Source organism: Pristis pectinata, chromosome 8 (assembly GCF_009764475.1).
Source record: "Pristis pectinata isolate sPriPec2 chromosome 8, sPriPec2.1.pri, whole genome shotgun sequence".
NCBI lineage: Eukaryota > Metazoa > Chordata > Chondrichthyes > Rhinopristiformes > Pristidae > Pristis > Pristis pectinata.
Window position 1 is genome coordinate 47,540,778 of NC_067412.1, and position 24,437 is coordinate 47,565,214.

Sequence of the window (24,437 nt, forward strand, 5' to 3'; positions counted from 1 at the left end):
TTGAGAGAGTCCTTTGAAGTTTATAAGTGTGATAGCAGAGAATTTAAGAAAGAAATTAGGATGGAGAAAAGTAACATGAGGAGACTTTGGCAAGCAGGATTAAGGAGAATTTCAAAACCTTTTATAAGCATATCAGAAGCAAGAAGGTAGCTAGGGAAAGAGTAGGTCCCCTCAGGAACCAAAATGGAAATCTGTGTATGGAGCCAGGGTTTATGACCAAGAACATAAATTAATACTTTGCACTGGTGTTCACCAGGGAGAAGGACAGGGAGGGGTATGCTGATATTCTGGAACATGTCTATGTCAGGAAAGAGGAAGTATAAGAGACATTGGCACAAATTAAAGTGGATAAATCCCCAGGGCTTGATGGGATCTATCCCAGGATGCTATGGAAAACAAGGGAGAGATTACTAGGGCTCTAATGCAGGTGTTTGCAATTTTGTTATCCATGGGTAAGGTACTAGAACACTGGAGGATAGCCAAAGGTATTCCCTTATTCAAAAGAGGCAAGAGGGACAATCCAGAAAACTACAGATTGGTGATCATTATGTCAATGGTCAGGAAATTATTAGAAAAAAATCATCTGGAAAGGCAGGGACTGATTAGGAGAAAGTCAGCACGGTTTTGTGCAGGGGAGATTCCATTTCAGAAATCTGAGTTTTTTGAGAAGGCAACTAAGAAAATTGAAGAAAGCAGGGCAGTAGATATGGTTCAGATGGACTTTTGCAAGGCTTTTGATGTAGGCTGGTCTAGAAGGTTAGGGCACATGGGATCCAAGCTGTGTTGGTAAACTGGATCCTGAATTGGCTGGGTACAGAATGTAGTTGTCAAGTGTTGCTTTTCTGACTGGAAGTTTATAACCAGTGGTGTACCACAGGGATTGGTGCTGGGACTGTTGTTGTATGCCATGTAATGACACAAAAATTAATAGATAGTGAAGAAGGTTGTGAAAGGCTATAGAGAGTCATAGATCAGCTGGAGTGTTTGGCAGAGTAGTGGCATATGGAAATTCATCCAGCTAAGCATGAGGTAATGCATTTTGAGCCATCAGAAACGAACAGGATATATACAGTAAATGGCAGGTACCTCAGGAGTGTTGATGTACAGAGGGACTTTGGGGTGTGAGTTCATAGCTCCTTGAAAATTATGACTCAGGTGGATAGGGTAGTAAAGAAGGCATTTGGCATGCTTGCTTTCATGGGTTGAGGCATTGAGTGTAAGAGCTGGGACGTCATGTTGCAGCTGTACAAGACATTGATCAGATTGAGGTTGAAGTATATAGTTCTGGTTGCCACACTATAAAAAGGACGTGGTAACATTAGAAAGAGTGCAGAGGAGATTCACCAGGATGTTGCCTGGAACAGAGAGCTTTACTTATAAGGAGAGATTGGATAGGCTGGGTCACTGGAACATAGGAAGCTGAGGGGTGGCCTTATTGACGTTTATAAAATTATGAGGGGCATAGATAAGGTAAATAGTCAGAGTCTTTTTCCTGGGATTGGGGAGGCTAAAACTAGAGGGCATAGATTTAAGGTGAGAGGGGGGAAGTTTTAAATAAGATTTGAGGAGCAAGTTTTTCACACAGAGAATGGTGGATATATGGAATGAGCTACCAGAGCGAGTGGTAGAGGCAGATACAATTACGGCATGTAAAAGGTGTCGGGACAGGTCCTTGAAAAGGATAGGAAATGAGTAGAGAAATATGGGCTACTGCAGGCAAATGGGATTAGCATGGATAGGCATTGTGTTCAGCACGGACGTTGGGCTGAAGCGCCCGTTTCTGTGCCATGACTTTCTAGCTCTATTTATCGCATCTTACATGAAAAATATTTATTTTTTCTTGTTACCTTTGCTGAATTGTTGTTGACCAGACTGGCTCTGAAGACTGCTTTTCACCAATCGGTTGGTCAGGTTGATTGAACTTGTTTTGTATAAGGGAGAGCAGGTCAAATTATTGTTGGACTTACAACAGCAAAAATGTCCAAAAGATATCAGGGATAACTTTGACTTTGGGTGACAATGGCTAGGCTGCCTGGTGTACTGGATCTTAATTCAACTAAACACTGGCAGAGATATGTATCACACTGCCAATTTGCTGTCATCCATTTTGTAAATCACGAAATACTAAATTATCACCGTTATTCCTCATCAGTTTGTCATTGAGTAATTGTAGTCTTCAGCTAAATATATGATTATTTGTATAAATTCTAATATTTCTACTAATCAACTATTTGCATTTTATTGGATAATGTTCAACAATATCAATTGAGACAATATCAGAACTTTGAGAGCTGGGAATCAGTGGGATTACAAATGCAACACAATTGGTTCCCATTGATTTTAAATTTCGAAAACATTTGGATTATGAGATTAAGACAGCAGTTGATTTCCTTTGCTTTCAATTTTCAGTTACAGGTTGACAGTATGGCTGCAAATAGGACTGCTAATCGTAGCTATGGGGCTGATGAAGTTCAGCTTCAATTCCCAGGAGAGGCTCTGACAAGGAATAAAGAAATCTAATCACCTCGCATCACTTCAAATAAACCAACATAGTATAGACTCGGGAGTCACAATTTGTATTCTGAACCACATTTCATTTGCTATTATTTGCAAAAACCAACTATCAATGTTTAACCACAACAGCAGGATTACATAAATGATGTGTGATGTTAAACATGCTGCATAGCAATAGCAGCAGCTAATTTAGTCAGGTAGATTATGTTCCAGGTGGTAGGGATAGAGTAACAACAAATATGCTTTTTCTTCTTAAATTAGTTCCTATATTTTCTTATTCATAGGCAGGCTGTCTGCTGAGACAGGAGATAACCTGTCATTTGTTAGTGTCATTTCCACACCTATTCTTGTTTCCTTGCTTGAACATTGTCACTGCTCCAGAAACAACTCACAATAAATCAGCATGTTTAGACTCTTGAGCTACTTTCACTGTAGCAACACTACCAATACATACAACATCAATTGGGTGTTGTGGCCTAAAGTGACTCTGAATCTCAACCCACTGAGTCTTCATCCTTCAAGGGATCATCCTGTATTTCACTCTGCTGTTGCGATAGGCCCTGACTCTCAATTTGGATTCACTGAATGCTGCAAAGGTGACAAATAAACTCACTTCACATAGATATTTCCTTTCTGCCCAAGTATCTATTTTTTAAACTGTGGTTGAAATATACAAGTAAGATTTAAAACCCAGTAACCTCTTCATTCATTGTGAGGGCATGGATAATGTTGGTCAATATCAGCATTATCTGTACGTCTCAAGTTGCTGGGAGAGTTTGATGACCCTTCTGTTCGATACAATGGAATTTCTTGCAAGATCACTTCATAAGGCAGGGAAGCATCAACCTCTTGCTATGGCACTCCTGTCACATGTAGGCTAAACTGTTAAGAACAGCAAGTTTCCTTCCGAACTTAGTGCAGTTTTAAAAATTTGAATGCAATCGGCATGGTGAGATTTAACTCACATTCTTTGGTCAAGGGTTCTCATTTGATGAATCGGTAACATAGCGATGTTACGCTGTACCCACTTGTGTTTTTTCATCCTGTGCTTACCTCCAAGCTGGGTTGGGCCCTCATGAGTTCAGCTTCAAGTTGCTGGGCATCAACATTTTGGAGGATCTATCCTGGGCCCAACACATTGATGCAATCATGAAGAAGGCATGCCGGCGGCTCTACTTTGTTAAGAGTTTGAGGAGATTTGGTATGTCACCAAAGACTCTTGCAAATCTCTATAGAGGTACGGTGGAGAGCATTCTGACTGGTTGCATCACAGCCTGGTATGGAGCCTCCAATTCACAGCATCGCAAGAGGCTGCAGAGGGTTGTAGACTCAGCCAACTCCATCATGGGCACAACCCTCCCCACTATCGAGGACATCTTCAAGAGGCAATGTCTCAAGAAAGTGGCATCCATCACTAAGGACCATTACCATACAGGACATGCCCTCTTCTTGTTACTACCATCGGGGAGGAGGTACCGGAGCCTGAAGACCCACATTCAGTGATTTAGGAACAGATTCTTCCCCTCCGCCATCAGATTTCTGAATGGTCCATGAACCTATGAACACTACCTCGTTCTTCCTTTTTTTGCACCATTTATTTATTTTGTAACTTATAGTAATTTTTATGTCTTTGCACTGCACTGCTGCCGCAAAGCAACAAATTTCATGTCATATAAGTCAGTGATAGTAAACCTGATGCTGATTCTGATTCTGATTCTGAAGCTGCCAAGCCAATAGTTGGGGTCCATCCATCCATATTAATAGTTATTTCTATAAAGTCACAAAAACTTTTCAGAACCTGCAAATGTCTCTAGGGCCACAGCTTGCCCATCTATCCAAGTCCCTTTCTAAAATATATGCAGACTCTGCTTTGACACAGGCTTAACAAATTCATTAGTTTACACTTTTAGTCCTTTTGTTAATGCTGAATTAACAAATGTAACAAATTATGAATGTGTATGTGTATGCACGTTATATAGTTAAAGCTACAAATCACACTCTGGGACAAAATGATGACTTGATTGAACATGTACATTGAAAGCAGCACTGAAAATGCATTGAAAAGAGATGTTTTCAACATTTCAGAAGCATTTTAAAACAAGAGAAGGGAATTATGCAAACCCAATGCCAAATGTAAAATATTTATTCAGGTCTTAGATACTAGAGGTAGCCAACTTTGGGTTAGGTCGTATGGAATAATGTGGAACAACCCTCCAAAGAAAGGGTGGGGTAGATTATTAATCCTTCCATCCTTCACCATCTGCCTAATCCTCATAATTTTTTATTTCCCTGTAATCCGAAATTCCATTTGTTTCAACCTTGGATGTACTCAATGACTTAGGTTCTACAAATCACTGAGAATTCCAAAGATTAACAAACGTCTGAGAGAAGAAATTCCTCCTCATCTCATTCTAAAATAGCCATCCCCTCATCCTGAGATGGTGCCCCCAACGCTAAACTCCTCCACCAGCGGAAACAACTACCCCTCAAGTTGTACACTTTCATGAGACCCCTTTAAGTCTTCTAAACTTCAGAAAGGACAAATTATTCTGATCTATCTTTACTAAAGAAGCCAACCCCCTCATTCCAGGAATCAATCTATTTAAGCTTTGTTTCAGCACCTCTAAGACAAGGAGATCCTTCCTTAAATAATGAGGATAAAACCATACACAGACAAATGTGACTCCTGTACAGTTTTAGCAAGACTTCTTTATGTTTGTATTTGACCCATCTGATAACAATTGGCATCATTGCAATCCATCTCCTGAATTATTTGCATGTCCACTTTCTATATTTCTTACAGAGGGCACTTAGAACTTCCTAAACACCAATATTTAATCATCTCCATTAAAATAATGTTTTGTTTTTTCTATTTTTATTACCAAATGTATAATTTCATCACATTATCTTCCATCCGCTTTCTTCTCATCCACTTCTTTAACCTTTCTTCATCCCTTCATAGACACTTTGTGTCCTCATAACTTATTTCCCTACGTCCCTTTATATCATCAGAGAAGTTGAATAAGTTACACTTGGTTCCTTCATTAAAGCATCGATATAAATTGTGACTAGTTGAGGGCCCATCACTGATCCCCACTATTTACACCTTGCTAACTTAAGACCATAAGATATAGCAGCAGAATTAGGCCATTTGGCCCATCGAGTCTGCTCCACCATTCAATCATGTTTGGTTTTAATTTCAACTCCATTCACCCACCTTCTCCCTGTAACCCTGAACCCTTTTACCAATCAAGAACGTGTCAGTCTCTGCCTTAAATACACCCAGTGACTGGGACTCCACAACCCTCTGTGGCAATGAATTCCACAGATTCACCACCATCTGGCTGAAGAAATTCATCCTCATCTCAGTTTTAAAGGGACGTCCCTTTATTCTGAAGCTGTGACCTCAGATCCACCTAGAAAATAGTCCACACCTTTATTTTTCCAATCAAAGTGCATAACCCCACACTTCCCTATGCTGTATTCAGAGATTACAAGCGATAATACCAGTCTAAAATTGAGTCCCAGACTAGCCATCAGTTGTGGCAGGGCTTACAAGCCATAACAGGCTACAAAACAAAGTTGGGCAGCATCGATGACAGCGGCGTATACCTTCACGATGAGCTTAATGCATTCTATGCATGCTTTGAACAGAAGGGGATTGATATGTCACCACCTACCCTGACAGCCTCCAGTGAACTTGAACCCATGGTCACCGTTGAGGACATAAGATCAATCTTCTGGAGAGTGAACTCACAAAAAGCATCTGGCCCAGATGGTGTCCCTGGCCATGTCCTCAGATCCTGTGCAGATCAGCTGGCGCAGGTATTTGCAGACATTTTTAACGTCTCCCTGCTTCAATCTGAGTTCCCACCTGCCTTAAGAAACCACTAACATCCTGGTACCTAAGAAAAACAAGGAAACGTGCCTTAATGACTACTGCCTTGTGGCTCTAACATCCACCATCATGAAGTGCTTCCTGAGGCTGGTCATGGCATGCATCAACTCCAGCATCCCAGACAACATTGACCCATTGCAATTCACCTGCCACCAAAATACATCTACAAGGGGTGCCATCTCCCTGGCCCTACACTCATCTCTGGACAGTAAAGACACTTACATTGGACTATTGTTTATTCTGCCTTCAATACTATAGTTACAAGCAAACTCATCTCCAAACTCTTAGACCTGGGACTCAACACCTCCTTTTGCAACTGGATCCTTGACTTCCTGACCAACAGACTGCAATCCATAATGATATTCAGTAACACCTCTGCCACGATTATTCTCAATGCTGGTGCCCCATAAGGCTACGTCCTCAGCGTCCAACTCTACTCACTATGCACTCATGACTGTGTGACCAGATTCTGCTCTAACTCTATCTACAAGTTTGCAGATGATACCACCACAGTGGGCCAGATCTCAAATAACAATGAGTCGGAGTACAAGAAGGAGTGATATGGTGTCAAGACAACAACCTTTCCCTCAATGTCAGCAAAACAAAAGAGCTGGTCATTGACTTCAGGAAGGTGTGCAGTGCACATGTTCCTGTCTACATCAATGATGCTGAGGTCGAGAGAGTTGAGAGCTTCAAGTTCCTAGGAGTGACCATCATCAATAGTCTGTCCAACCACGTAGACACCACGGCCAAGAAAGCTCACGAGCGTCTCTACTTCCTCAAGAGGCTAAAGAAATTTGTCATGTCCCCTTTGACACTAACGTTTATTGATGCACCATAGAAAGCATCCTATCTGGATGCATCACGGCTTGGTATGGCAATTGCTCTACCTGTGACTGCAAGAAACTGTAGAGAGTTGTGGACACAGCTCAGCACATCATGGAAACCAGCCTCCCCTCCATGGACTTTTGTCTCTACTTCTCGTTACCTTGGTAAAGCAGCCAGCATAATCAAAGACCCCACCCACCCCACACATTCTCTCTTCTCCCCCTTCCCATTGGGCACAAGATACAAAAGCCTGAGAGCACACACCACCAGGTTCAAAAACAGCTTCTCTCCCGATGTTATAAGACTATTGAACAGTTCCCTAGTACGATAAGATGGACTCTTGACCTCAAAATCCACCTGGTTATGACCTTGCACCTTATTATCCATCTGTACTGCACTTTCTATGTCGCTGTTACACTTTACTCTACATTCTGTATTGTTTTACCTGTACTACCTCAATGCACTATGTAATGAATTGATCTGTATGAATGGTATGCAAGACAAGTTTTTCACTGTACCTTGATACACGTGACAATAATAAACCATTTCCAATTCCAATCAGCCACTTCTTTGCCTACTCTCCCAACCTGTCCAAGTCCTTCTGCAGACTTCCTGCCTCTGTTTCACTACCTGTTCCTCCACCTATGTTGGTATCATCTGCAAACTTGGCCACAATGCCATCAGTTCCTTCATCCAGATTATTAATGTATACATTGAAAATTGTATAAATATACATAAATGTACATATAAATTGAAAAGTTGCGGTCGCAACACTACCCCCTGTGGAACTCCACTAGTCACAGGCATCCCTCTTCTCTGCCTTCTGCCAGTCAGCCAATCTTCTATCCATGGGTTCTTGCCTTGTTTAGCAGTCTCGTGTGCAGCACCTTGTCAAAGGCCTTCTGAAAATTCAAGTAAGTAACATTCATCGATTTTCCTTTATCTAACCTTCTTGTTACCTCCTCAAAGAATTCTAACAGGCAATATCTCCCTGTAACAAAACCGTGCTAACTTTGCCCTGCTTTATCATGTACTTCCAAGTACTCGGAAATTTAATCCTTAATAATAGACTTTAAAATCTTACCAACACAGTGGAAGCTTTTTATTTTTTTTCTTGTTACTTTACTCTCATATACAATTTTCTACCTCATTATTAATTTTTGAACATCTTTGCTGATTTCCAAAATTTGTCAATTTTGAGGATCTCTGCATTTTTACAATTTTATGAACCTTTTCTTTCATTCCTAAATCCTTTAGATAATCACAGAAGACTTTTTTTCTTTGGAGTCCTAATTTCTCAATGGCATGTATATTTGTATAGAATTATGATTTTTTAAAATTATATGCCTTTAAGCTTAAAGATCCAATCATCCTTCATTAACATCATGTAATTGCTTTGGAAATGAATTTGTCACTCTTGCACGAAATGTGAAATTCTGTCATATTGTAACTACTCTTCCCCTGAGGATTTGTTATGTTGAGATTATTAATTAACCCAATCTCATTACATCTGGCTAAATCTAAATTAGTCAGTTGTCTGGTTGGGTTCACAGCATCTTATTGTTGGAAAACTGTCTTGAATACGTTCCACGCAGGGGGTTGCATAAGGACAGAGTTAACATTCTTAGAAGATGTTAATGGAGTCTTAAATTTGCTTTAAGTTTCAGTCAAAAGTTAGCACTGGTTTCCCAGCCCTCTGGAGAATAAGCAGGGAGACTGAAGGAAGTCCAAGGGGTGGCTGAGGTGGTTAGTTACACACATCTTTGTCCTAATCTACATAAAACTCTCCTATTGGAGCTCTGATGTACACCTCAGGGTGTTTTGGATGTATTTGACAACTCATCTGTGGAGGAAGAACTTTACCTATAACCGGAACAGAGTACTTTAATGGGATTAGTAAATACACAGGAATTAGATTCATTCATAGGGGTCCAATGTGGGGGGTGGATGGGGGGGGTGGGGGGCGAGGTGCACAGTAGGGAGGATCAGAAGGTGGGAGGTACAGAGGAGGGAGGTACAGAAGAGGGAAGGTAGTGGAGAGGGAAGGTAGAGGGGAGGGAGGGTACAGAGGAAGGAGGTAGAGAGGAGGGAGGGACAGGAGAGTGGGAACAGAGGAGAGAGGTAGAGAGGAGGGAGGTACAGAGGAGGGAGGTACACAAAGAAGGAGATCAACCCACAAAGGTAGTTCCAGTGCCACAGGATTGATGGTTCAGCTTCCTTTAACTCTGTAACCGAGACATTTCCCGATGAAACAGATTTGACTGGACTTTGCCAGGGTCAGTGAGGGTACTGATGAATGTTGATTCCTTTGGTTTGTCCTTTCCTAGAGGTCCGCAGGTCTCACATTCTGCTCATGGTTCCCATCCATCCATGGCTGGTCGATACTCCCTCGTCTTACTTGGTGGAAGCAATCATTCATAGGATGTGGGGAGTGAACGCATTTGATTGTCCCATTCCCTCATAGCTTGGGAATAATTATCCTTTTACCTCTCAAGGTCTGGCCACCCTGAGTGCCCAGTTCATCTCTTTTGTAGAAGTACTGCCTGAGAAGCAGTTCCTTCTCACACTGTGTCTCCCCCCCACCCAGTCTGAATCACGAGCTTCAGGCATTGCATTGTCTGGTGATCCCTTCAACCACCTGCATCAACAGCTGAGAGACTGGATCTTGACTTGCCAGGTTAGCTGTCTCAGGCTCAGTAGCACCAGTGTCCCTTGAGTTAGACTCATCTAATCATGTTGGCCATGTGCATGTCCTTGGTAGTACCAACACTTTACCTTCCTCCTCATAATTTTTGAGGCTCTCTGGAGGGGATTAACAGCAATGATCATGAGTGGCTTGTGATCAGTGTCCACATATCCAGTCCACCCTTACTTGTGTATGGGAAACTTATTCAACCCCCACCACCTGCACTATATCCTACACACTAGCTATTTCTTTCTTAGGAGGTTAAGGAGGTTTGGCTTGTCCCCTTTGATTCTCACCAGATAGGATGCTTTCTATGGTACTGATGTACCGTAGAAAGCATCCTATCTGGATGTATCACGGCTTTGTACGGTAACTACTCTGCCCAGGACCGCAAGGAACTGCAGAGAGTTGTGGACACAGCCCAGTGCATCACGGACACCAGCCTCCCCTCCATGGACTCTGTCTTTACCTCTCGCTGTCTTGGTGAAGCAGCCAGCATAATCAAAGACCCCACCCACCCGGGTCATTCTTTCTTCTCTCCTCTTCCATCAGGTAGAATATGCAGGAGCCTGAGGGCACTTACCACCAGACTTAAGGGCAGCTTCTACCCCACTGTGATAAGACTATTGAACGGTTCCCTCATACAATGAGATGGACTCCGACCTCACAATCTACCTTGTTGTGACCTTGCACCTTATTGCACTGCACTTTCTCTGTAGCTGTGACACTTTACTCTGTACTGTTATTGTTTTTACCTGTACTACATCAATGCACTCTGTACTGACTCAATGTAACTGCACTGTGTAACAAATTAACCTGTACGATCGGTATGCAAGACAAGTTTTTCACTGTATCTTGGTACAAATGACAATAATAAACCAATACTAACACCAACGCTCTAACAAACTTCTACAGATATACTGTTGAAAGTATCTGACTGGTTGCATCATGGTCTGGTACAGCAATCTGAATGTGCAGGACATTAGAAGCTGCAGAGAGTAGTGGATTCAGCCCAATACATCATGGGCACATCCCTTCCCACCATTGGTAATATCTACAGGAGGTGCTGCCTCAAGAAGGCAACATCCATCATCAAAGATCCCCACCATCCAGACAATGCCATCTTTTTGCAGCTACCATTGGGCAGGAGGTACAGAAGCTTCAAGTCATACACCACCAGGTTGGAATTGGGCCATGCCACCTTCTCGCAGCTACCTTTCTTGCAGCAGGAGGTACAGAAGCCTGAAGTCCCACACCACCAGGTTCAAGAACAGTTATTTCCCTTCAGCCATTCAGTTCTTGAACCAATTGGCACAACTCTAATCACTACAGTTTAGCAACACCATGACCACTTTGATCACTTTGCACTAAAATGGACTTTGTTATTTTTGTTCTATTTGTTCTTTCTTGTAAAAATTATGTATAATTTATGTTTTTCTTGTGACTGCTCTTATGTGGTGCTATGTGCCTGTGATGATGCTGCAAGTAAGCTTTTCTTTGTATCTGTGCATACATGTACTTGTGCATGTGACAATACACTCGACTTGGACTTTGACTTTCTCCTATAGTTGTTCATGTTGCAATTCACAATGCCTGCAACATCTAAGCCACCTTGCCTTTTACTTTCTGTTGCTGGGCATCCTACATCTCCAGTCTGGATTTGGTAACTCTGTAGATTTGTATGCCTGGAGTAGACTCTGACCCATGTAGCTACCACTTCCTCAGGCTGGTCTTCCAGATTCCACAAATAGTCCAACCTCCAATGAATGAATCCTTCAGATTTGTGAATCTGCAGTTATCCACTAGTACCAAAGAATCTTCTCTGTTCTTTACTGTCTCTAAAACATTAGGACTGGCCAATTGTTTCATTTCTGGGCAGTTGTATTATGCTTGTATTGCACCTAAGGCATTCAACTGCTTCTCATTTGCGGGTTTTATAGCAGGGTTCAATTCTCTCCCTTGTGGCCAATAAAATATTTGCTGTGGTTTATCTGCTGGAGCCAGTTGAAGATGTGGTGTAACCTCTTCCTTCCATTATTTCCATTCCTTACACAGGTTACTTTGATGGAAATCTAATGAACTTGCTTCATCAGGTATTACCATAACTGCATCAAGAGCTTGCTTATAAATCCATGTGAGACACCCCTAGGGAGGATTATGGTCAAAGTTTAGATTGAGGCATGGGGTCTAGAACATAGAGCATAGAAAAACTACAGCACAATTCAGGCCCTTTGGCCCACAAAGCTGTGCCGAACATGTCCCTACCCTAGAAATTACTAGGCTTACCCATAGCCTTTTTTACTCAGCTCCATGTACCTATCCAACAGTCTCTTGAAAGACCCTATCGTATCAGCCTCCACCACCGTTTCCGGCAGCACTTTGCACGCACTCACCACTCTCTGAGTAAGAAACTTACCCCTGATATCTCTGTATCTACTCTCCAGCACCTTAAATTCTGTAATTTTTAGCATTGACATGAAAGCAGTGCAGGTTTTCTTCAGTTCCTGGGTAACATTGGTATCTTTCCACACTGCTCAATGCCAACTATTCCTGTCCCAATAATATCTTCTTGCATCTGGACTATGACTATGGACTATGTATTTTCCATTTATGATGCATCATCAGCAAAGTACCTTATTGTCAATGTTTAGCGGTTTAAAGCTGTGTACTAAAATGAAGGGGTAGTCCTCAAAGTTACCGGTAGCTGTAGCTCAGTGACAGCACCCTTACTTCAGAATCAGTAGGTTGAAGTTTCGAGCCCCACTCAGAGACTTGAATAAAATTATTTTAGTACAGTACTGAGGGCACTTGGTAGTGTTGGAGATGGTGGATATAAACTATTTTCAAGAAGAGCCCTCAATGTCCGATCAATGTTTATCTCCCAACCATCACCTGGTCATTATCGTTTTGTTCTTTGTGTGGACAAATGGCTGCCCTGTTTCCTATGCTGATTCATAGGTTAGACTTCAAAAGGCCTTCACTGGTTTCAATCTTAAAGGGCTTTGGGATATTCTGAGGTTATGAAATCTGCTTTGTAACTGCCAGGTTATTTCTTTTCTCTTGACTGCAATTGCATTGTTTCCTGCACTTGGGTTTCTTTGCAAAGGATTCTTCAACCGGTTTGCTGGAAGAAGCTGGTTAAATCAGTTATCAGTAGGAATGCTGTTTTGATGTGGGCTCCTTCAATATACAGCAATGCTGGTTAAGGATGTAATAAGGTAATTGCAGCCCAGGTATTGTTAAGACTAATTATACTGATAAGCAAGGTTTTGATTTTTTTCACAACTGGTTCAATTAAAAAACATTGTAAATGTCTTTTCCAGAATAATAGCTTGTTCAATGAGTATGAAACGATATGTGGAGGCTAATATTTCTCAGAAGTCTCACACTACAATCAAATACTTCATGAAGATGTGGAGCAGTGTGAGTGAGACCCTCATCTTTATTTTCCTCGGTGTTTCTACTATTGGGGACAAGCACGAGTGGAGCTGGCCCTATGTATGTTTCACAATGCTATTTTGCCTTGTCTGGAGAGCTGTTGGTAATTAACGTTTATTTTCTCTCTTTTCAATAACTTTCTCACTCTTGCCTCCCCTGCCTCTGTGGCAACACACACTCCTGTAATATTTCCCAGCCAAGGATGGTGCAAAGGGATCTTGACAGTGTAACTTGGACACTCCAGGATACCTCTTAAGATTCGGATTGGATACATTCCTGGAGGATCTCCAGCCTCAAAATATGGTGACCTGTCGAAGAGAGATTTTCTCCTGGGTGGCTTGCAGCTAAATCCGGGGTATTAATCTAAAATCTGTAGGAGCGAAGAGCAAAGGATAAGAAAATTGCTGATTTTCCTTTCCTCTGCATGTGGGACTTCATTACTGTAAACTCTGAGTTTCTTCTTGTGGGATTTCCTGGACTGGGCGCTCACAATGGGGATAATCATCGGTTTTCAATCCCAAATCTCACCAGCCTTCAATAATTGCTGTATTATAATACTGAGCCAGTGTATGATCACCAGGACAGTCTCAAGTGCTTTCAGTGATTAAAATATTGTGTTAATTTATACTGTGCTAATTATAATTGTAAAATAATTGGTCTGATGTAACCAGTGCAATATTTTGTTGATATAAATATAACTATAAGAAGCATTTTGTAAAGGAATTGTAAAAGTATGGTAGCCAAGAATATTAACACATGGTCAAAAGAACAAAGCATGATAAATTTTGTCAGGAATTATTGGACAGAGTGGAGTCATACAGTACAGAGACAGGCCCTTCAGAGCACCAAGTCCACATTGACTATCAAGCACTTATTTATAGTAATCAATTTACACTATCCCATTTTATTCTCTCCACATTTCCATCAACTCCCCTCCAGATCCTATCATTCACCTACATACCAGTGACAATTAATTTACCAATCTGCATGGCCTTAGGATGTGGGAGGAAGTTGGTGCACTCCAGGGGAAACCCACACAGTTAAAGGGAGAATGTGCAATCTCCACACAGACAGCACTATGAGGCAGCAGCTCTACTTGCTGCGTCATCGTTCCAATTGCTGTCGATGGAGATCAGGATTCCTCACGCCCAACCTCCAACCTTCCTCTCAGGCAAGACCCAATGCAGAAACTCACAAAGACAGAGTAGCATAGCTAAACTTTTACAAGGCAAAGAATAGAGACTGGGTAAACTGGGACTATTTCTCTTAGAGCGAGGGAGGCTGAAGGGCGAAGTTATAAGGGTATATAAAACCATGAGGGGCATAGGTAAAGTAAATGGTTACAGTCTTTACCCCAGGGTAAGGGAGTATAGAACTCGGGGGCATAGTTTAAGGTGAGAGGGGAAAGACTTAAAGGGGACCCAACGGGCAAGTTTTTTGTACAGAGGGTAGTGGGTATATCAAACGAGCTGCCAGAGGAAGTGGTAAAGGTGGGTACAATTTCAACATTTTAAAGACATCTGGACAGGTTCATAGCTAGGAAAGGTTTAGAAGGACATGGGCCAAATGCAGGCAAATGGGACAAACTTAGGAAGGCACCTTGCTCACATGGATGAGTTGGGCTGAAGGGCCTGTTTCCATGCTGTATAGTTCTAGGACTCTATATACGTTTGATGATGCAGAGGTTTGGAATAATCTTTATGTGACATTTATGCAGATTTTAGGAAAGCAAGACTTCACCTTGTTTGGTTGATGTCAATTATAGACTTTTCCTAATGTCAAATATAATTGAAAAAGCATGTTGAGCAAACTCAAGTTTTCAAGATTCAGAGAGCAAGAGCCTAATCCTGAGAAGATAATCAAAATGCATTTTAGGTACTAATGAAAGAAAACAAGACATTTTCCCCATTCTTATCATCCTCTGAATTTCTGGTTTGACCGATTAGTGCAATGTCTAGTAATGGATTTCTTTGTTTGATTCCAGGAGTCATTTTCCTGACATTTATTGTGAATAAGTTCCGTGTGAATATGGTAACAAGGAAGGACCAGTTCATCATAGCCTATGGTGGATTGCGGGGGGCAATATGTTTCTCCCTTGTTTTCTTACTTCCAAACTTCCCTCAGAAGAAACTTTTCACCACCGCCACAATAGTCGTAATCTTTTTCACAGTCTTTGTTCAGGTAAGCGGGGATTTTTTTGACAAATTAAGCCATTGCATTTATGCAGATCTAAAAATTGCCAATTCTGGATATCTGAAGTAAAAATTGAAAATGCTGGAGACTCTCAGCAGGTCAGGCAGCATCTGTGAAGAGGGAAGCAGAGTGAATGGTTGACCTGCTGAGTGCTTCCAGAGCTTTATGGTAAGTTTATGTCTCTTTGTCACATTGACTTTAGAAATATTTCTGATCTCTTCTGCTGTATTATCATGTCAGGTCTAATCAATCCACTACCACAACAGTGGATATCATTCTCTGTACATCCCTTACTAACAAGCATTCTGGGAGCTGCATGAGGTAACTGCATGCTGGCCAAATGCACACCCTTGTCTTATACACATGGGTGAAAAATGCCCATTGTTACAGCAATCATAAGCAAAGCAAAAAATGAACAAAGTAGCTTATGTCTGGATATAATTAGCAAAGGCTTCCTCAATGCATCTTGGAATTGGTCTTCTGTAGTTAAAGTTTCTAGTTTTCTCTTTATTGACTTACCTAATCGGTGTCAGTTGACCTTTGTATGTTTATGTTAACATTGACTCACTTTCCACTGGATTCATTGCATGCTGCCTTGCCCCACTGTCATTCCTTACTTTTAATAATGTTCCAGATTTATCTTTCATTAGCTATTTTATATTCTTTTTCGTCCTGAAATTTCACTTAAGTTGGAATATGTAAGGATAATGTGGAATTATTTCACATATCCAACATCTGCAGTTTATTTTGCTTTTTTCAAAACTAAGGATAATCTTTGTCACTAGTGCATAGGAAAGTTACTTCTGTTTCTATTGCCTCCTATCATTCCTTCAAGAGAAGGTTGTGCGTTGTTGACAATTCAGATGGCCCATGACAATATGGATACTTCCTTCAAAGACTACCAGAGCCACCTTGTTGATAAAGTTATATTACTGTAAATTATTGCAGATTGGTTTATTATTGTCACATGTACTGAAATACAGTGAAAAATTTGTTTTGCATGCCATCCATACAGATCATTCATCTCATCAGTACTTCGAGGTAGTACAAGGGAAAACTATAACAGAATGCAGAATAAAGTGTTACAGTTACAGAGAAAGTGCAGTGCAGGCAGACAATAAGCTGCAAGGTCATAACAAGGTAGATTGTGAGGTCAAGAGTACATCTTCTCATACTCGTTACCATTCAATAGCCTTATAGCAGCAGGATAGAAGCTGTCTTTGAGGCTGATGGTGCGTGCTTTCAGGCTTTTGTATCTTCTGCCCGATTGGAGGGGGAGAAGAGAGAATGTCCAGGGCAGGTGGAGTCTTTGATTATGTATTTCTGTAATTATTAGATTTTTATGTCTTTGCACTGTACTGCTGCCGCAAAACAACAAATTTCACATCATATGTCAGTGACAATAAATCTGATTCTGATTCTATGTTGGCTGCTTTACCAAATGGTCCATTTATTTTGTGCATCAACCCTATAAAAAGGTACAGCAGCCAATTTATTTACTGAGTGTACTTCTATGAAAATAATGATAGTAACAAACTACAAGAAAAACATCACTATATCAACTACATCAACTTCCCATGAACAGATCAATAAAAAGCTTTAAGAAGCTCCAGTGAGAACTGCAAAGATCTGATTTAACAGGCTGCTTCTTTCTCGATATTTAATATGAATGAAGGAGAACTTTGTATCTCATCTGAGCACTGGGCTGCTATATCAGAAAGGAAAGATGCAAGCTCCAGGTAGAGAAGAAATAAACTGAGTATGAGGAAATAAATCGACAGAAGTAAACTGAGTATGAGGAAATATGGGGAATATGAAGACTTTCGGGTTGGGAGCTTCCATTCAGTTGCACTGATTTAATGATTAGTTCAGTCCAAGTCAGTCCAACAGTGAACAAACTTCATGTGTAAGTTACATCTAGTCCAAATCAAGTTAGTAAAATGTTTTCATTTGCTGGTTGTAAAACTTTGACCTAGAAATAATAATGTCTATTAAGTGTTTTTTTTTCTAAAACAGTGCTGGGTGGGCTGCTTTTCACAAGGTTTCCAGCACCAGTAATCTATGGCACACATGACCCAAGGTGTCACACACATGATAGAACAAGCACAAAAACGGGCAGCATATTGGGAGAGGAGATGAAGAGGGTGATGCGGTGGGGGACTGTAGTCATTTGAAGATGATAAGTGGGGTAAAGATTGAAGGGCCCCAGGTGGGGAGATGATTTAAGTAGGGAGTGAGTTTTGGGGAGATTATTGGGATAGAGAATGAGTATTTGGGAAATTAATGGGGCTGGAAAGATAATTGACATTGGAGTGACAATGCAGAATAGCTCTGATAAGGAGATGATCTCTGAATTTTTGGTTTAGTCATTTTAAAATAAAAATTACTGCCAAATGACAAAGTAGATGACAAAGTCCTTATCTTTGCAATACACCTATGTTTAAATCAAATAAAGTTACCGTTCCTCAGTATATTGAGGAATAATTCTTAATTCTAAAATATTGGTTTGGGGCAGATCTTATTCTCAGTGATGTTTGAATGAGCATGACAACGATCCAGTGCAGTTTGCACCTGGGTTGTAAGTTGCAGCTAAAGCAGGAATTGAATGGCACACTGCTGTTTTTTTCAGTGCTATGTGACTGAACATGGACTTAACTTGGCCTAAATCACACTTGCAGGCAATGGAATCCCACCCTTGCATTCCATGCAATGTCCACACAGGGGTACATAGGATGATGTCCTATCTTGTGCGGTACATCATTTGGTAGGCTGATAAACTTACTGAATCATCAGCATCTACCCCCTGCCACCCCTTTCCTGCTCAAATGACCCTGGTCTGCCTGCCTATCCTAGGACCCCATCCATATTCCCCACCCCAACATTACCAATTACAATGAAAAACACAATGATGCTGGAAGAACACAGCAGGCCAGGCAGCATCCGTGGAGAAAAGCAGGTGGTCAACATTTTGGGTCAGGACTGGTTACCAATTTAGAGTTACCAATTACGATCCCACCCCATCCACCCATTCAAATTCCTGATGTTCCTGTTCCATCCTTTGCCCTTTCCCCCCTTTCAACCATGAATCCAGTTTCTCTGATCTCCCCTCCTTCTGATCCTGATACTGCCCCAGATCTCCCCTCCCACAGTGCTGGCTGTGATTCATGTTGCTGTGATCAGCTGACCAGCCTCCCTCCTGCTATCGCCACAGCCTTCCTGATCCCAATCCATCACTCATGTTCTGTGCTCTAACCCCTATCCTTGTTCTCCATCCAACAACCACAAGTATTGTAGTGGGGGCTTTTATGTTGATCTGAGTTAGTGGACAGGCCCCCTTAACACATCCTCTGAAAGGCAGCCTCTCCAGCAATGCAGCAATGAAGTGTGAATGTAGCATCTCTGATCAATTCTATGGCAGGAATTAAACCAAGAGATATCTGGTACAGAAGCAAGACTGCTTTCAACTCAGCCAAGCCAACGTCAAGGAATGTCAGAACAATATAACAATAGGATATGATTTGAATTTAGTGAAAGGAGTTCTGGATGAAAATAATGATCAGTGCTCCGAATCATTTTCTTAGCAGTGGATATGAAAATCTTAGATTTGTTTAAGAGGAAATTAGTCAATCTGAACTAGGGATTGCAATCTTTTTTCTACAGTTGAACTAAAATGAGCCAATTACTCTTTGTCTGAGTCAACCTTGTGATGATAAGTATGTTACACAGACTTTAATTCAATGACAACTGTTTGTAGTTAAGCTTTGTATTGCAATGATTACTCCCATTGTTCCCCAACTTTAGCCTTATGTTACCTCTGTGGTGTCAGAATGTTTGTCAGACACCTTGTTTTAATTCAATCACAGTGTCCTTCAGTTAGATCTCATGACTGGAGACATTAACGACAGTCCCCATCACATCATAACCATGCCTCGACTCTCTTCCTGCCCTCCATCCCAAACTGAAAAGACAGTTGCCTGTCTCAGTATCCTATTTCCACTCTGAAATAACCTTCTGACTTTATAATCTCTCCATTTCAAAGACCCTGTTCTGCCGATTCTATAACATTTGCACTTCAGCCCAAGCACTGGTGCAACCCTCCCCTGTATCTTCCTCCCCATTAGACTTGGCTGTTCTATCACCTTCTTGCTGGAACATTTTGAGTTTCTCCCTCCTCAAACAGCTTGTCTAAACTCTGCTCCCCTTATTCTATTGCACATTATCTGGGTCAATCCCTACCCCTGTTCTTTCTGGAGGTCTTAGCCCCTCCTAGTTTTCTCAGTTTTAAAATAATCATCTTTTATTGTTTCACCTCAGAGTGAATTCTCCCAATCTACAACAGTTTTTCCTTTAGTTCCACACCTTCCCTTCACACCAGCTTCCTCCACCCACCCCCATCAGTGCCTGCGCCTTCTGGAAACTGCACCACAAGCCCTGGAATTCCCCGTGTTTCTTCCTTCACCTCCCTATCCCCCTTCCCATCTCCCTCTCCTTCCCACTTCCCCCTTCCCATTTCCCAATACTCCTTCTCAAGACACTTGACAGAAAATAATTTGCAGGACTGCGAGGAAAGAGCAGGGGAATGAGAATGTTGAGATTGCTCAACGAGGAGCCAGTACTGACTCAATGGGCCAAATTGCCTCTTTCTCTGCTGCAACAACCCTATGATTCTATGACTCCCACCTCACTCTCCTCCCTCCCACCTCCCTCTCTTGCTTTCCTCCTTTAAGGCCACCCTTATCAATAATCATTTATTTTGTCTATCCACTCATTTTGTCTCATTCTGCAGAATGGTTAACCTTATAATATTTTTCCAGATTGAAGGTGCTACATATCTGAAAACAATTGTGGGATTTAATTCTTTTGATGAGGTCAGGGCTTGATAAAAATCATTAAGTCTTCTTGAATACATGTAACCTCCATACAGTACGCAGCCCAGGGAAAATGAACCTGGGAACTCTCCAATCCATAATTCCATTTCTGAACTTTGCACTTTAATTATTAATATGAAAGTCCTGGATCAATACTACAAAATCATCAGTGTGCAATTCTCAGGTAAGATTCCTTATTTGATTGAATTTTTCCTTTTACTGATGATTGAATTTTGTTTACTAATTAGAATTTGATAACTTACACCTCAGTTTTTGTAACTGCCTCTCGAAGGTTGAATGTGATGTAACTGGAGAGAGTTCAGACTTCCCAGGATACACCTCAGTACATGTAGATAATGTGAAATATTTATGTCAGTGAATATTGCAAATTTCAACAGCCTGTTACATATTAACCCCAGATAATAAATCAGGAGATGCAGAGAGAATCCATGTAAAGAACTCATGGAGCTATAAAACTCATGTATATTGCTAAAGATGCAGAATAATAATTTCAGCCATAACTGCCTTACACTCTTGTTGAATATGTACAGAGATTAATTAGATTATGATGCACATCTGGACTGGAATATATCATTTACTGGACTTTCAGCATTAGTTATTATAAAGCACAATTATTATATTAAGTTACTTACACCTAAATATTCTCATTAGAAAATTTCTCTGTCATGCTGGCCATTAAAGCTTGACAAGAGCAAAATTAGATTGAACATATAAACCAAGCATTTCTAATGTTTCATTCAACAGAGTTTACTCAAAAGATCAAGGAATTTTAAACCTAATTATTATTCACATGAACTGAGCTCCCCCAACATCTTGCAAAAGTGGACATACCACATATTGAACTGGAGACCAAATGAAAGGTCATGATCCAAAACATCGATTGTCCATTTCCCAACACAGTTGCTGCCTGGCCTACTGAGTTCCTCCAGTGCACTATGTGTTGCTCTACATATTGAACTGTTCACTGTTTCCATCTAGCCTGCCTTTATGAGAAGGCTCTTACATTTAAGTTTTCTTCAAAGTTCAGGACAGTTATAGACCCATCTTAGAAGCTTTGTTTTCACTTTACTAAGAAACTGATTACACCAGTAAAACCAAGAAAAGATTATATTTAATGTTCTAAAGTTATTTTTGGTTATTTAGAATGGATTAATCACAGATACATTGTGATTAAGGATGTTTTCTTTCTGAGTGGGGAGTCATCCAATCTTCAGAGACTGCATTAGACTACCACTGTTAACTATATCAGTGAATATTTTTGAAATGTTTTTTAAATTGTTTCAAAATGATACTACCTTTCATTGATGGAAAAATGGCTTTGAGCACAAATTGCTAATGGGAAATAGGACAACTTTGAGCTCAGTCTGACCTTTAATTGCATCCATAGTGGAAATTTGTGGACTTGATATTTGTTACTTCCTCAGTATAATGTAAATAAGGTAAGAATATTGATGTTAATTATATCTTTACTTCCATGGCCATTAACATCAAAGGATTTAAATATTGCAATGGGAATACAGTTGATGCCCATTACTGATGTGACCAAAGATGAAAATCCACCTTCTGCTAAATGCCTTCTTGTATTTGGATACAGCAATACAGCCGAATTCATTAAATCAGACCTTAAGTGGATATTTTCCACAATGATGAATAGTTAATGTGCTGCTGATTCAGAAAGTGAAACCATTTCATTCTTTCTTCCACTGTCACAGGGCATGACAATTAAACCACTGGTTGAGTTACTGGAAGTTAAAAGAACAAGCCAAGCCCCTCCAACTGTCAGTGAGCAGATTCACATCCGGGTAAGTTAAAGTCCTTGAGGAGCAGTCAATCATGGCCTCCATATATTAGTGCAATCCTGTAATTATGGTGCCAGGTTCCACTGTAATATATGCTAATATCCACACTGCATTTCAGTTGATTCATATTTTTTGCACATTGCTTACCGTTCAGTATGATATAATTAGTGTGTGCTCTATATATGTTCTGATGTTGTATCTTGTGATACCTACATATAAAATAATTATGAGAATAACAATTGTTATCAGTGCAAGCCTAAGAGGTCTAAAATTACTGGCTTTACCCTTTGGCAATGTGAAGATTGAAGCCATCTCATTGGATCCAATGTACAACTCATTCTTTGGTTGTGATGTTTACATAAAGAGTTGTAATTAGTTTTTCCCTCACAATCAGCAGGCTACTGATATTTCTGAAGTTTGACACTTCATTCATCAGAACATTGAAGGCAAGACACACAACAGCTAATTCATGTGGGGGAGATTGTGTTTGCCGTGATCTGATCGTTATATCTCCAGAATAAGACTGATAGGTAGAGTCACTGCTCTGTAAACCCTGTCAAAGGGATTAGTGCTATTTAGAAATAAGCTTGCTTGTTTTATAAGGTGAATCTTAGGACTGTGACTTCCACTTTCACTCAAAGACTTCCCAAGCCATGGGACACAGAAATGAAGTATTTGGAATTATACCACTGGTGGGGTAAGGCAAGACAATTTAGATTATATCACTCTGGGAGCACCTCCCTCCCCCATTCCACCCTACCCTCCCTTATTTTCTGTCAACCTTCTGCATCTACAAACTCTTTGCTGGTGGCTGGGCAGAGTTGAGAGACCTTTTCTGAATCTTTCTGTCTCCATCTCAGGAGACAGACTTGCCAATGACATCTTCTGGAAACCCATTGACTCCCATAGCTACCTCGACTGCACCTCCTCCCACCCTGCCTCCTGTAAGAATGCTATTCCTTTTCTTAACTTCTCCATCTCTAACGTGACTGTCCTCAATATGACACATCCTGGTCTCGGACTTCTAAAATGTCCTCCTTCCAGAAACATGGCATAGTTGATGTATCCCTCACACTCATGGGACCTCCTATTGGGAAATGAGGCAGGGCAAGTGACTGAAATGACAGTGGGGGAGCAATTTGGGGCCAGAGACCATAGTTCTATTAGTTTCAAAATAGTTATGGAAAAAAATTGAACTGGTCCACAAATTAAAGTCCTAAATTGGGGTATGACAAATTTTGAAGGTATTAGACAGGAACTTGCAATGGTTGATTGGAAGAGGCTGTTTGCAAGTAAAGGGATGTCTGGCAAGCGGGAGGTTTTTAGCAATGAGATAGGGAAAGTTCTGGGCCAATGTGTTCCTGTTGGAATGAAGGGCAAGGCTAGCAGGATTAGGGAACCCTAGCTGAGGGTTCACTCCTTTGGGAGTATAAGAGAGGTAGGAGTACACTCCAGAGGGGAATCAGGACGGTAAAAAGAGGACATGCAATGGCTTTGGCAGATAAGCTAAAGGAGAATCCTAAGAGATTCTACAAGTACGTTAAGAACAGAAGGGTAGCTAGGGAGAGAATAGGTCCTCTTAAAGAACAATGTGGTCATCTATGTGAAGAGCCACAGGAGATGGGTGAAGTTTTAAATGAATATCTCTCATCTGTATTTACCATGGAGAAGGTCATGGAGGCTAAGGAATTAAGGGAAATGATAAGTGATGTATTGGAACATATCCACATCATAAAAGAGGAGATGCTGCTGGTCTTGAGTCATACTAAGGTGGATAAATCTCTGTTCAAGTGTATCCCAGGGCATTGTGGGAAGCTAGAGGAGAAATTGCAGGGTTCCTGGCAGAAATATTTGCATCATCTTTAGCCACAGGCGAGGTACCAGAGGATTGGAGGGTGGCTAATGTTGTGCCTTTAAATAAGAAGGGATTCAAGGACAAGCCAGGGAACTACAGGCTGGTGAGCCTAACATCAGTGGTGGTAAAGTTACTGGGAGGAGGTTCTGAGAAACAGGATCTACCTGCATTTGGAAAGGCAAGGACTGATTAGGGATAGTCAGCATAGCTTTATGTGTGGAAAATCGTGTCTCACAAATTTGACTGAGTTTTGAGTTGACAAAGAGGATTGATGAGGGCAGGGCAGTAGACATTGTCTACATAGACTTCAGCAAGCCCTTTGACAAGGTAAAACAGA

General features: G+C 41.0%; 1 protein-coding gene across 3 annotated transcripts in view; it reads left to right on the forward strand.

The window, feature by feature from the left end:
• LOC127573954 (sodium/hydrogen exchanger 2-like) overlaps positions 1-24,437 on the forward strand; it is a 128,263-nt gene that overhangs the window by 62,458 nt on the left and 41,368 nt on the right. For 2 of the 3 annotated variants that reach the window (XM_052022577.1, XM_052022579.1), the window contains exons 4-6: positions 13,250-13,467; positions 15,349-15,545; positions 22,159-22,248. In XM_052022577.1, the coding sequence (XP_051878537.1) occupies positions 13,250-13,467; positions 15,349-15,545; positions 22,159-22,248 (505 nt within the window). The remainder of the gene's footprint in view (positions 1-13,249; positions 13,468-15,348; positions 15,546-22,158; positions 22,249-24,437) is intronic. The other variant, XM_052022578.1, reaches the window with a different exon arrangement.